General features: G+C 42.4%; 1 protein-coding gene and 1 long non-coding RNA gene across 13 annotated transcripts in view; one reads left to right on the forward strand and one right to left on the reverse strand.

Moving 5' to 3' along the window:
• The window catches only part of WWOX (WW domain containing oxidoreductase), a 1,024,395-nt gene that overhangs the window by 288,400 nt on the left and 723,845 nt on the right, over positions 1–12,150 (forward strand). For all 12 annotated transcript variants that reach the window (XM_089320578.1, XM_002711692.6, XM_089320572.1 and 9 more), the window contains one exon: positions 4,023–4,111. In XM_089320578.1, the coding sequence (XP_089176704.1) occupies positions 4,023–4,111 (89 nt within the window). The remainder of the gene's footprint in view (positions 1–4,022; positions 4,112–12,150) is intronic.
• LOC103348528 (uncharacterized) overlaps positions 1–12,150 on the reverse strand; it is a 43,329-nt gene that overhangs the window by 776 nt on the left and 30,403 nt on the right. Inside the window, exon 2 of the long non-coding RNA XR_016225498.1 lies at positions 6,928–7,021. This is a non-coding gene — a long non-coding RNA (uncharacterized LOC103348528). The remainder of the gene's footprint in view (positions 1–6,927; positions 7,022–12,150) is intronic.

Consider the following 12,150-nt stretch of genomic DNA (forward strand, 5'->3'; position numbering starts at 1 on the left):
TTGAAAGGCAGAGTGCAGAGTTACAGAGTGAGAGGGAGGGAGAGAGAGAGAGAGAGATCTCAAATCCACTGATTTCACTGCCCAAATGGCCATGATGGCCAGGGCACACTAGCAGAGAGCTGGTTCAGAAGTAGGGTAACCAGGATATGAACCAGTGTCCATATGGGGTTTTGGCATTGCAGGCGGTGGCTTAACCCACTAAGGCACAGTAATATCTCTTAATTAAAGTCCTGGGTTCCTTGGGGTGATGGAACACTTCTTTCTGTATTTTGAATGTGATGATAGATAGTTATACAAATCTGTACACATGATAAGATGTCATATAGTAATAACATAGTTATTCCAAACAAAGGAAAGAACATGAAGGCCTCCCCAAGCTGGTGAAATCCAGATACTGACTATGGTCTAGTAAATTGTACTATGCCAATGTCAGTTTGTGGTTGTGGATAATGTATTATAGACATGTAACATGTCACCATTCAGGAAAACTAGTTCCAAAAAAAGTTAACAGAGTTCATGAGTTAAACCAAGAATATGAAATGTGATTAGCTGCAGATTCATTGTCAGACTGAGCAAGAAACCTCACATTGATGGCATGGATCCCTGTCCTCACCTAATAATCAGCAGCTCACCACCTCTCCCCACCCCCTGAAATGGGCTGTCTTTGCAGTCTGTCAGTCACCGTATCTCCCTTTACCACATGTCTCACAACAAAATAAGCAAATAACATGGATGAGTTTATTAGACAATCTGAAGAGTGACCCCTCCCCCAACACACAAACACACAGACAGACCCTTATTCTAAAACTGTGCTTTTCCTCCCTGGAGTTAATATAATTGCTTGCAAGTTTTTCCTGTATTTTTGAGGGTTGGTAGCAGAAACAGGAAACCTGCTACCTAGGGCAGGAGAATGACCTGAATAATAGTGTGAGGACCCGAATCACTATCCCCAGGAGCCTAGTAACCCACAGCCTGTGGATTAGTTTGTTGAACTGCTTGATGGCTTGTGACCCCTTGCTCCCCCTGGGTGTGTATGTTCTGATTTTGTTCTTATTTCTGGCGGTAGCTCTGAGCTTCATTTTGAAGTGAAAGGGTGAACAAAAAGACAACTCACCAGTTGTAACTTACATATATAGAAGAATGTATAAGCCATGTGGCCATGCTATCATTTTTGTTGGCCATTGCTTTTGGTGTCACCCTCTGGGAATATTCTTGTTTTATGGAGGAACTATGTACGTACATTTTTATAATATGTGACCTGCATATCCCTTGGGGATTCCACAGGGGATTAGGCTGGGAAGAATAGTCTGTATACCACCTCCTCCACAACAGTGAATATTTGACTTTGCTCTTGTGATGCACTCAAGTGTCTCCAAGATCCTTTGTGTGGCGATGGCTGTCACCCTCTGGGTTAAGTGAGGTGGGGGATGAGGGCTGAAGGCACTGGCGATGGCTGTCACCCTCTGGGTTAAGTGAGGTGGGGGATGAGGGCTGAAGGCACTGGCGATGGCTGTCACCCTCTGGGTTAAGTGAGGTGGGGGATGAGGGCTGAAGGCACTGTATTTGTTACGTCTGAATGTAAATCCAGGTACTTCGGTGTCTATGAGACCTAACAATCACTGTGAGGAGTGTGTTAACCTTTGACCAATTTTACACCCTGAAGAAATCCTCAGCCGTCCTTAGAGTACCTGGGGTTGTATTGCTTGTCTGGAGACCTGGACTCTGTATAGAGTGTGGCCTTCCTCAAGTGTCTTCACCTGTCTTGGTGGCAGTTTCCCTCTTGAACAGACGAGGGGTGTGGCTTACACTGGAACCCCATCTCTGGTCCCAGATCTTAGGAGATTCTAACAAAACCCATGTGTTGCCGTTTCTCCCTTTCCTGGGCTTGCGTATTGCTTTTCCTCCTCCTTCCAGAATCTGCAGGCTTGAACATCTACCACTATCTTACAAGACCAAGAATTTAGATCTGTGTTTTTGTTTCTGCCACTAATAGTGTGATTGAAGAAATCATTTAATCACTTTATAGCACCTTTCGCTAAAAATAGGCTCTGATAGTAGATGTAACCTAGGTGTCATCCAAGATCTAATGGTGATCTGTGTGATGTGGGCTTAAGGGAGGACCCTTATGAGACACTAGCACCATTCTGTCCACCATGGCCTACTGGAACCTGCCCCAAACCACTGTTATGGCTGAATTTCATCAGGCCAAGAATTTGGTTCCATTGACATTTTATTTCTTTTGAGTTAAATTTATTAAACACCTTCTCTCTTCCAGACAGTATGCTATGTGTATAACACTTTACCTCACAACTCTGTGAGTGTATAAATTACTGTTTATCTTTACAAATGAGGAAACTGAGGTTCCAACATGAAATGGTCTCGAGTCAGTGTGCTTCCAGGTGCCACTGCCTGATGTTTATTGTTCAAAGTGCCAGTCTTGGGTTAGAGCCCAGGACATCAAGAGCCAAGATAAACTGGCTGCATATACGATAAACATCTCTACACAGGTTGTGTTCATCCCTGGGTGAGATGGTTGAGGAGGATATTCTCAGTAGTGCCATTTGCATCTCTCTAGTGGCCCTAGAGGCATTATATTCTCCTAGTTTTATTTCAATACACAGTCTAGACTAGAATTCCAAAGTTAACCATTTGTCTTATTGGACTCTTCCTATCGGAACAGGCAGGGGCCCTGAGGTTCTTGGCTTTATGTCCTTTGTAAAGGAGCTCAAAAGAAAGAAGTGGCAGCATTTAGTGTCACTCTCTAAAGTTTATCCAACTTAAAGTTTGAGAGTACCCCATCAACTGAAGAGCAAACTCTGCTATCTGTCTTTCCAGAATTGTGCCAGGAGGCACCTGTTGAGTAGAACATGATGGCTTCAAATCCCAACATCTCTACTCTAGTTCGTCTAGTTTTTCTCCAGGGAGGACTCTGGCCCTGGAGTCAGTTCTTGCCCCCTCCCCTTCTTAACTCTGTGATCTCTCATGTGTGATGCCACATTATAAATGGACGGAATCTTTCATGTTCTTCTTAGTGATTTTGAGAGGTATAAGGTGTGTACATGCTCAGTCAGTGGTCATCATTAGCTTTTTTTTTTTTTTTTTTTTTTTTTTTACAGGCAGAGTGGACAGTGAGAGAGAGAGAGACAGAGAAAGGTCTTCCTTTTTGCCGTTGGTTTACCCTCCAATGGCCGCTGCAGCTGGCGTGCTGCGGCGGGCGCACCGTGCTAATCCGAAGCTGGGAGCCAGGTGCTTCTCCTGGTCTCCCATGGGGTGCAGGGCCCAAGCACTTGGGCCATCCTCCACTGCACTCCCTGGCCACAGCAGAGAGCTGGCCTGGAAGAGGGGCAACCGGGACAGAATCCGGTGCCCTGACCGGGACTAGAACCTGATGTGCCGGCGCCGCAAGGCGGAGGATTAGCCTAATGAGCCGTGGCACCGGCCATCATTAGCTTTATTGTTAGGATGTGTCACACCTATTTATAGAGTTCTCTGGTTTACCTGGGCAGGATTCTCATTAGGATGTAGGTAAGTCAGAGTCCTGTGGTATGAAAGAGTCTTGATTGCTTTTACATTTTCTATCAATGAATTTTACTTAATATTTTTTGCAGGCTTAGCAAAAACACTTGAACATGGGGGACAGTTTTTAATATTACAATGTTGTCTGCTGCATCCTTGTGTGAGCCAGGGTTTAACTTGCTGTTCCCCTCTCATTACTATTTAGGGTGCGGACCTACAGGGGATAATGTTAGCCTCAAGATGCTTCGTAGGATCTTCTGTGTGCTGGGCCAAATGCAGCCCAACCCCCTGCCTCTGGGCTTGGCAGTGTCCTAGCCTCACATGCTCCCCGAAGTTGGCAGTAAAAGCCTGGTTCTTCCATTCATTCCAATGATTTATATTCTCTCTGGGCGTCTAATATTAAACAGGGGAATTCCGACATGTTCCATAACACATTTACTGTAACTCGATACCATGGACTAAACTTGCTGTTATTTATCATTTCTTTTTATTTTCTCTCATTCCAGCATAAAGCCAAGGTAGAAGCAATGACCCTGGACCTCGCTCTGCTCCGTAGCGTGCAGCATTTTGCTGAAGCGTTCAAGGCCAAGAATATGTGAGTGTTCTAGTGGAGGGTTATGGATCATAATTCCTTGCTATTGTAATGTCTTTATCAGATGAACATGGAAGGCTGTTGTGTTGTCGTAGCGTCCAAACAGCAGGCTCACTTATATTGGCCCTGCTAAGGTATGCTGTATCTTCTGGACTCCAAGTCACTCATTATGAAATGTGTCATCAATCTAATGATAGCTTCCCCGATAAAAATAAAAGATAATATTTAAACACTAATAAAATCCAGGGCATGGTGAGAAGTATCTTGATTATAGATACTTTTTCAGTGAATCTCAGAACTGAGGAAAAGTATATTTTAATTGCATCCGGGAACAAGTGACTTCCATGATCCAGTGCTATGGGGGAGGCTGAAAATTAGAGCATGGGTAGGATCATTTTGCAGACCTGCAGTGATTGGAAGTGGTACATGGATATAGCTCTGAAAACAGGCTTGCAAAGTGAGGCTTTTTTTTTCTTCCTATTTTCTTTTAGTCTTTCAAAATGCCCTAAGGAAGGAAGGGAGGGAGGGAGGAAGGAGAGAGAGAGAGAGGGAGAGTGCGCGCGCGCACACCAAGTGAGCCAAACTAAGGAAAGCAATCCTTGCTGGCTGCACTATAATTATAATATTTTGTTTCTGAGTGTTTATTTTTATGGTTACTTCATATTTAGGGCAAGTAGTACTAAGTTTCTCATTTAACTTGGAGGTTTAAATTTCATTAATAAATACCTTCATTTAATTTTTCATTCAGTGACTTGATTTAAACATGAGGATAAGGTAATAATAGTGCCAGTGGTGCCAAGGAAAAGATAATTAGGCCAATGGCAGCAGCACGACAGCATCTAGAGAACTCTGATTAATGACAGGCAGCCTCTTGGTCAGGCTGTACTGCAGTTGTCCAAGCCGCTGAAGCATAGGAGGGCAGGAATCCCAAATCAGGAGTTCAAATGTGCTGTCTAGAGCTGCCCCCAGTGTCCAGTTCTTGTGCCACTTGGAGTTTCTTACTATGCTCTTTCTGTTTAATGGGTGGCTCCCTAAGGCTGTTTCTGGAACCAGCAAGTGGCCTGCGTCCTTCAATGTGTATGGAGCCTGAGTCTTTAGTGAGAGTCCTGTGCTCTGTCAGAGGAGGAGCGGGAAGCATCACCGAGCCAGCGAGAGGATGTGGAGGAGCCCTGCTGTGTGCTTTGTGGTGCTTGACAGCAGGTGGCTTGCCCAAGCTCTCAGGGAACCGCAAGCAGGGCACGCTGGGAGCTCTCAAGACATCAGCGCATTCAGTGCCTCGTCATTGATTCACCCAGTTGGTCACTGGCTTAACACACGTTCACTGAGTCCCTCAAGACCTCAGCAGTCTTCTAGGCTGTGAGAAGAGAGTGGTGGCTGTTGGAAGCCAAGTTCACCTCAGAGAAGCCATACTCTGAGTTGTCAGCAAGCAGAATTTTATTCCTGAGGGCTGACTGCTCATCAGGACATGTTTGGAGGGATTGTGAACAACAATCACACATAGCAGCTCATGGACTGAGGGCTTATGACAGGCCATAGAATACAAGTATTTTGGATGCATTTTAGGATTTAATTCTCAATGCCATGCTTTGAGTAAATGCTGTTATTTTCTCCAATGTAGAAATGAGGAAAGAGAGGCTGGTGGGCTAAATCATTTACCCAAGGCACATGGTAAGTAGATGGGCTGGAGCACCATGTGCTTATTAGCTCGGGCAGCCCATCGGTTGTCACTGCAGAGCTCCTGCGTAACCACTGTGCTGTGTAATCTTGGATTTCAGTGTGGTGGAGGCTGAGACTCAGAGAAAGGGAGCGACTTGCATAGGATCACTTGGTAGTGGTGCCAGATGGAGGGTTTCATTGCAGTCTGACTCTTGCTCTCCCGATGCCATACTGCTCCACTGAGATCTCACGTTCCCTGCCTTTGAGCAGCCTCCTCCGATTCCCATGTCAGACCGTGCTGGAAGTGAGCAGCTTTGCAGAGGAGAGCCAAGTGTTACATAATAGGATCATCTTCCACGTCTTTCCATGACCACTAGTTTTTAACCATTAAGTAGTTGGGAGATCATCAAATTCAAGTGCTTTTTGAAAATAATCACCAAGCTTAAACTCCTGGAGGAAGCTATCACCCATTTTGTCCTAATCCTAGATTTTAGCAAATGACTTTGAATTTTTAGACTTCCAGATTCAGAAACAAGGCAGATTTTCCTGTTAGAACATTCTTGAGCACAGACCTCTTTGTAGCTGTCTCTGGAGAATACAGGATTTTACACGGCTTACAGAAATATTGTGGTGGTGAAAATATGCATAAAAAAGCGAGTGATTTTACTTTTGAAATACTGCCAAAGTGAAATCTCTCATGGATAGGCAGATGACAGTTTAGTACTTACAGGTCTTTAGATTCTGAGAACTGTCAGAAGTGAATTTAAGTGCTGGTGACTAGGCTGCCAAAAAAACACATGTAACTCTATTCTTATCATCACCTCCCATCTTTAGACATTAAAATTTCCTTGTGTGTAAAACATAATGACAAATGAAAGAAAGGCTGCCAGTTCAGAACCTATTTCTTTTTGTGCTGTTGGACTGTGCAGAGGAAAAACCCTTAAATTTGAACTCCATGTGGATGCCCCATTTAATAAAACGTTGCAGAGCCTGCGTGCGAACAGGCCAGACCTGTGTCAGGCACCTCTTTCCTGTGCACATTCCCCACGCAGGCTCCAGCCCAAGTGTTTTTGCCCACGCTGGGAGAGGCAACGGATTTTGTAGTCAGAGGCTGCCCCAAAATAGAAACAGATGCTAAATGCAAACACTGGTGGAAAGCATACCTCACTGTACCATGGCACAGCCCTCCATCTGCCTTCCAGCACGAGTTGTGGAGTCAGCCTCTTTGGGGATATCTTCTTCCTTTTTCAGGAGACTCTGTGTGGAGGAGGAGGATGTTTTAGCACGAGTGCTGCTAATAATGATTGTATAAACACTAGCTGCTAGCCAGCTTTCTGTTTATTCTGTGCAAGGCAGTATGCTAAGCACTCACACACCGATCATCTCATTAATTTCTTACAACAGCCCTATGCACTAGCCACTCTTCTCCCCTTTTTACCAATTAAAAGGTTTAAGCCCACAGAGGCTAAGTCGAGTTCCTAGATGCAGCAAGTGGCATCTAGGAACTAGACTTTGACCCCAGCTCTGCTTTAATCCCAGGGACCACCCTTTCTGTTAGTTCTCATCTTCAATCAGACATTTCCCTTTGGAGGTTTCTCTATGGGTTATTCTGCTGGCTGACAGGTTACCTCAGAATCTGATGGGCTTAAGACAATTTAAAACAATAAAAATTTATTTATTTTCTCTCTATCTCTCTGATTCCTTCTCTCCTTTCATTGTTCTATCCCTTCTTCCTACCTCTTTCTCTTACAACATGTTTACATCAGGATTCAGATGAGGTCCATGCATTTTAATCTGTAAGATTTTTATTTTTTTCCCTTAAAAATTTTTCAAATGCTACATATTTAAGGGACCAGGATGTCCCCTAGAGATTTCTGTGGTTTCTGCTTGGATGATTTCATTCTGTAGTGTCATTTAACATATCCCTTTGTTTCTTGTGAAAAAGTAGCTAACTCTGGAGACTCAGCTACTTCCTGTTGAATTTTTTGGCAGGAGTACTTCATAAGCTGTGGTCTGGCCGCCTATCGAGAGGATGCCATGCCTTGTTGCCAGAGCCAGTTTCCCTAAGGTTCAGCATTTCTTGACCTGCTCACCCCTCTGACCCCTCTCTCGATTTGCACACTCCCTCTTTCATTCATTTGTCCTATTATTCCATGCTCGCTCTTCTGGGTGGCCAGTCCAGGAAGCCTCCATCTGCTTCTCCACACTGCTCCCCAGAGTTAGTGGTGGTGGTGGTCGGCCAGTGTGTCTCACGTTGAATTATTTTGGGCATTACTGGAAAGTTCCAAAGCAAAGCTGCGGTAAGTCCCAACCAAACTGAGTTGTGAAGGATATTTGTGTTTGAACAGTGATTCTGGAAGGCAGCCAGACTGCATACTGCCTGGTGGATAGAGGCGTCCATGAGCAGGAAGAGCTAAGACCTTTTCTAATCCTCCCAACCAGTGATTGGGATTTTCTTTCTGCAGCAGATTCACAAACAGCAGAATGCTGTTTGCAGTGCTTTTGCACATTTTCATCCTAGTTGCAGCTGCCAGGTTACTGAGAAGAGCACAGTTTGAACAAGACCCAGAACAGTTCAAGACCTCTTAGAACAATGTGCTCCTTAAATATTTTTTTCTTTAGAAAATGGCTAATAGTTTGGAATCTACAGATCCCCAACAAAATGGACACTGCATTCTAAATCTGGAATTTTAAAACTTGGTGATGACACATAACACAGGGCATTCATAACTTGGACTCTACTTGTTCTTCTGCTCTTAGAATCTTGATTGAGGCTTTTGATTCATCCTGGAAATTAATTTAAATTGCCAAGAACTTCATATTAAAATATGAATAATAATGCAATTCCAAAGGTTTCTAGAACTTGATTTTTGATCATGGATTTCCATTTCTTTGCTTAATGTTCTGCCCACAGAATTTTTCAAAGGAATTTGGATTTGTTTCACTTAGAAGATAATTTTAAAAGTGGTGTTTTTTTTTAAATGGTTAGAATAGCTATTTTCTGTCCTTTCTTCTCAGGCATTTGAAGGGAAAAAATTTTTAACAAAGTTATGTATTTTCATTTTCTACTAAATTACTTTCAGAGCTTGAATCTACTATTCCCAGATATAATATTTTTGGATTCATATTACACACTTTGCTGTCTCAGATCATTCTTATGGAAGTGGGTGGGCTAAAAGTTATAAATAAATTCCAAATTTTGAGGGATAAATTACCCTGAAGACCAATGTGTAAATTACAGAGTAATCTTTCTTTTTCTCCCCAGCTCAGTTTTAAGAATAATGTTTTAGCCAGCTTATCTGCATTTCTCTTTGCTTAACTTGAGAAAGCCATTTTCGTTTTGCCTAACAGAAGGATCATGTTGCTTTGTTTTTCTACACAGTATGAAAACTAAAAGAAAAGAAAAAAAGATTTTAACTGTAAAAAATATTCTAAATCTAGGTCTTCATTAGGATTTTTTTAGGAAATTATTAAGATGACTAAGTTGATTTTTCACCCATCCAACACATTTTCCACACTAAAACATTGAAAAACCATATTGTGAATCATTTAGTATAGTACCCAGAAACATCAGGGAAGAATGCTGCCCTCATAAGTTCATGTTTTGCTTCCCAAAACATAACTCATTAGATGCCAAATGTTATGTCATTTTCAAAAAGCATGTTTCTGAAATAGATTATATACTTACTTAAAAAATACCTGGAAACAATAAAATGTCGTGCAGGGTTTGGTTGGTAAACATTTCCTTAAAGGACCAGAGAGTGAATATTTCAGACTTTTCAGGCCATAAGGTCTCTGTTCCAGCTAACTGTTCGACTCCGCTGCTGCATCACGGGACTGGCCACAGGCTCTGCGTGCAGGGAGATTGGTGGCTGTGTTCCAGGATGTGGAGGCCAGCTGAGTTTTGGCTCAAAGTTTAGCTTTGCTGCTTACTAGCTGTGTGGCCTTGGGCAAGCTTCTTAGTATCTCTGGGTCCCACTTTCCCAATCTGTAAAGTGGATTGTCACCTCTGATTTGCAGATTGCTTGAATAGGTGAAATGCATGGAATGACAAGGCACATCTCTGTGTATCTTGCCTTTGACTTCTTAACATGCATCTGTTTGTTACCTTGATCCTAAAGTGATCAGAGGGGTTTTTAAGAGTACATAAAATATGGGAAGATAGACATAAGAAAACTTCAGGGAAAGGAATAAGTGCACAGTGGTAATACAGGATCTTAGAGGAGGTATGTATTTCCTAAGGCCTTTCGTGATTAGTAAAAACTGGGTATAAGAATGCACTTTGAGATTCCTGGCAAACAAAAGAAGAGGGGAAATGGACTTCATGTGGTCCACAGCTGTAAGCCCCATGAGAAATGAGCACAACTGGTTATCACCACAGTGGTGCTCCAATGAGGTCACAGAATACTTAATGCTTTACGGCGTATTCTGCCCCCACTGCCTTCTTCCTCCACTGGTTTTTTTTTTTTTTTAAAGATTTATTTATTTATTTGAAAGCCAGAGTTAAACAGAGAGAAGGAGAGGCAGAGAGGTCTTCAGTTCCACTGCTTCACTCCCCAAATGACCACAATGGCCAGAGCTGAGCTGATCTGAAGCCAGGAGCCAGGAGTGTCTTTCCGGTCTTCCACATGAATGCAGGGGTTCAAGCTCTTGGGCCGTCTTCAGCTGCTTTCCCAGGCCATAGCAGAAAGTGGAGCAGTTAGGACCTGAAATGGCGCCCATTTGGGATGCTGGCACTGCAAGCAGCAGCTTTACACATTATGCCACAGCTCCGGCCCCATCCCCCTCCACTCTTTGTCCTCATTCTTCCCCTTCATGTAACTCCATGGACCTGAGGGATGCTTCACAGTTCTCCTTCAGAGTAAATACCCCAGATTCTGCTTCCTCTCTCATTGCTGTGTCTGTTTCCCTGAGCATCAGGCGTCTTTGTTGGATCAGAGTCGCCTCTAGAGCAACCTGCTTTCGATAAGTGGGGAGAGTGTACATACTGCAAGTACTACATATGCCTGTGTGTAATGGAATAGACAGATACTACAGGCTTTCTCCTCTACTGTAAAACAAGTATTTTCATTTCACTTCATCACGTATTCAACCTAGTGCTAGGAACTGGCTCAGCATTGGAATGAAATCATTGCCATCTGCTGCTTCTGTGCCTCATCTCTTTCTTTCAGTAGTCATGCTGCTTAGGAATGTTTGGATAGCTTCATATTTTGAAAAGCATAACCTTTGGTGGAAAAGAGTAATTAATAAATTAATTAAAGGTCACCTGGCAGTGAAATTGGTTAGGGAAATTTCATGGCACCCTTTTGCCATCATTAGTGTAAAGGAATATGTTTGCATCAACATGTTTGTGAAATAAAATTTTTAATTTCCCAACAGAATTCTAGGTTCAGCCATCACTTGAGTTTCATGAAATCGAAGTGATGTATGTTAATTAAAGACACAAAAAAATTTTCCAGCAAGAGCCAAAACCAGGCTTTGGAAGTAGATTTTTTTTTTTTCTGTGATTGCCTTTTTCCACTCCTCTTCATCCCACCAGTCATATAAAAAAAAAATGTTAGGCTTTTACCTCTAGCAAATGTTAATTTTGTGCTGGTGTTACAAACATTGATCAGTTAAAGCACTGGACTGGACATGGGTCAGCAAAGTTTTTCTGTGAAGAATTAGACCATAAATATCTTTGGTTTTTATGAGCCAGATGGTCTCTCTGGCAACTACTCAACCATTGTTGAGTGTACTGTTGAGTATTGAGTTAAGATCTTAGAAGACGGGTGTGGTTGTGTTCAAATAAAACTTTATTTACAAATACAAAAAGAGTGTGGGATTTGGGATCTGGCTGGGCAGCTGTGTGGTTTACTACCATCTGAGCTGTAGTCCACAGGGCCTTGAAATATAACTCATTGTAATAGCATCCTACCGCATCATGAGAAACACATACTGTTTTTCAAGGAAAATGGACTGTTAGGTCTAGTCAATATTTTATATTACATATAGGTGTATGTATATTTACATAGAACAATTATGTATATATGCATATATAAAACTGAGTTCATGGTTACTTTGAAATTTCTGCGGAAGTATACTGGAATACTTAATAGCTATAGAAGAGACAGAAGTCTGAGTAGTAGAATAGTTTGCTGTGCTAAGTTTTAGAAATAACACCACATAGGAAAGCAGGACAACTAAGACAACTAAATGCTGCTTAATGTATGAACACACTGAGTTGTATCTGGAGCTGGAAACCATAATAATTGCTGATATTGTCTACTTATTATATGTCATGCATAGATAAACACTCACGTACCATTCCATTTAAACCTTACAAGGACTCAGAGGTGAGGACAAAAATGGTAGAAGAAGGTCAATATATTATGTTTCAGCATCAT

The sequence above is a fragment of the Oryctolagus cuniculus genome, chromosome 18, assembly GCF_051225735.1.
Source record: "Oryctolagus cuniculus isolate XC-2025 breed Fujian yellow rabbit chromosome 18, ASM5122573v1, whole genome shotgun sequence".
NCBI lineage: Eukaryota > Metazoa > Chordata > Mammalia > Lagomorpha > Leporidae > Oryctolagus > Oryctolagus cuniculus.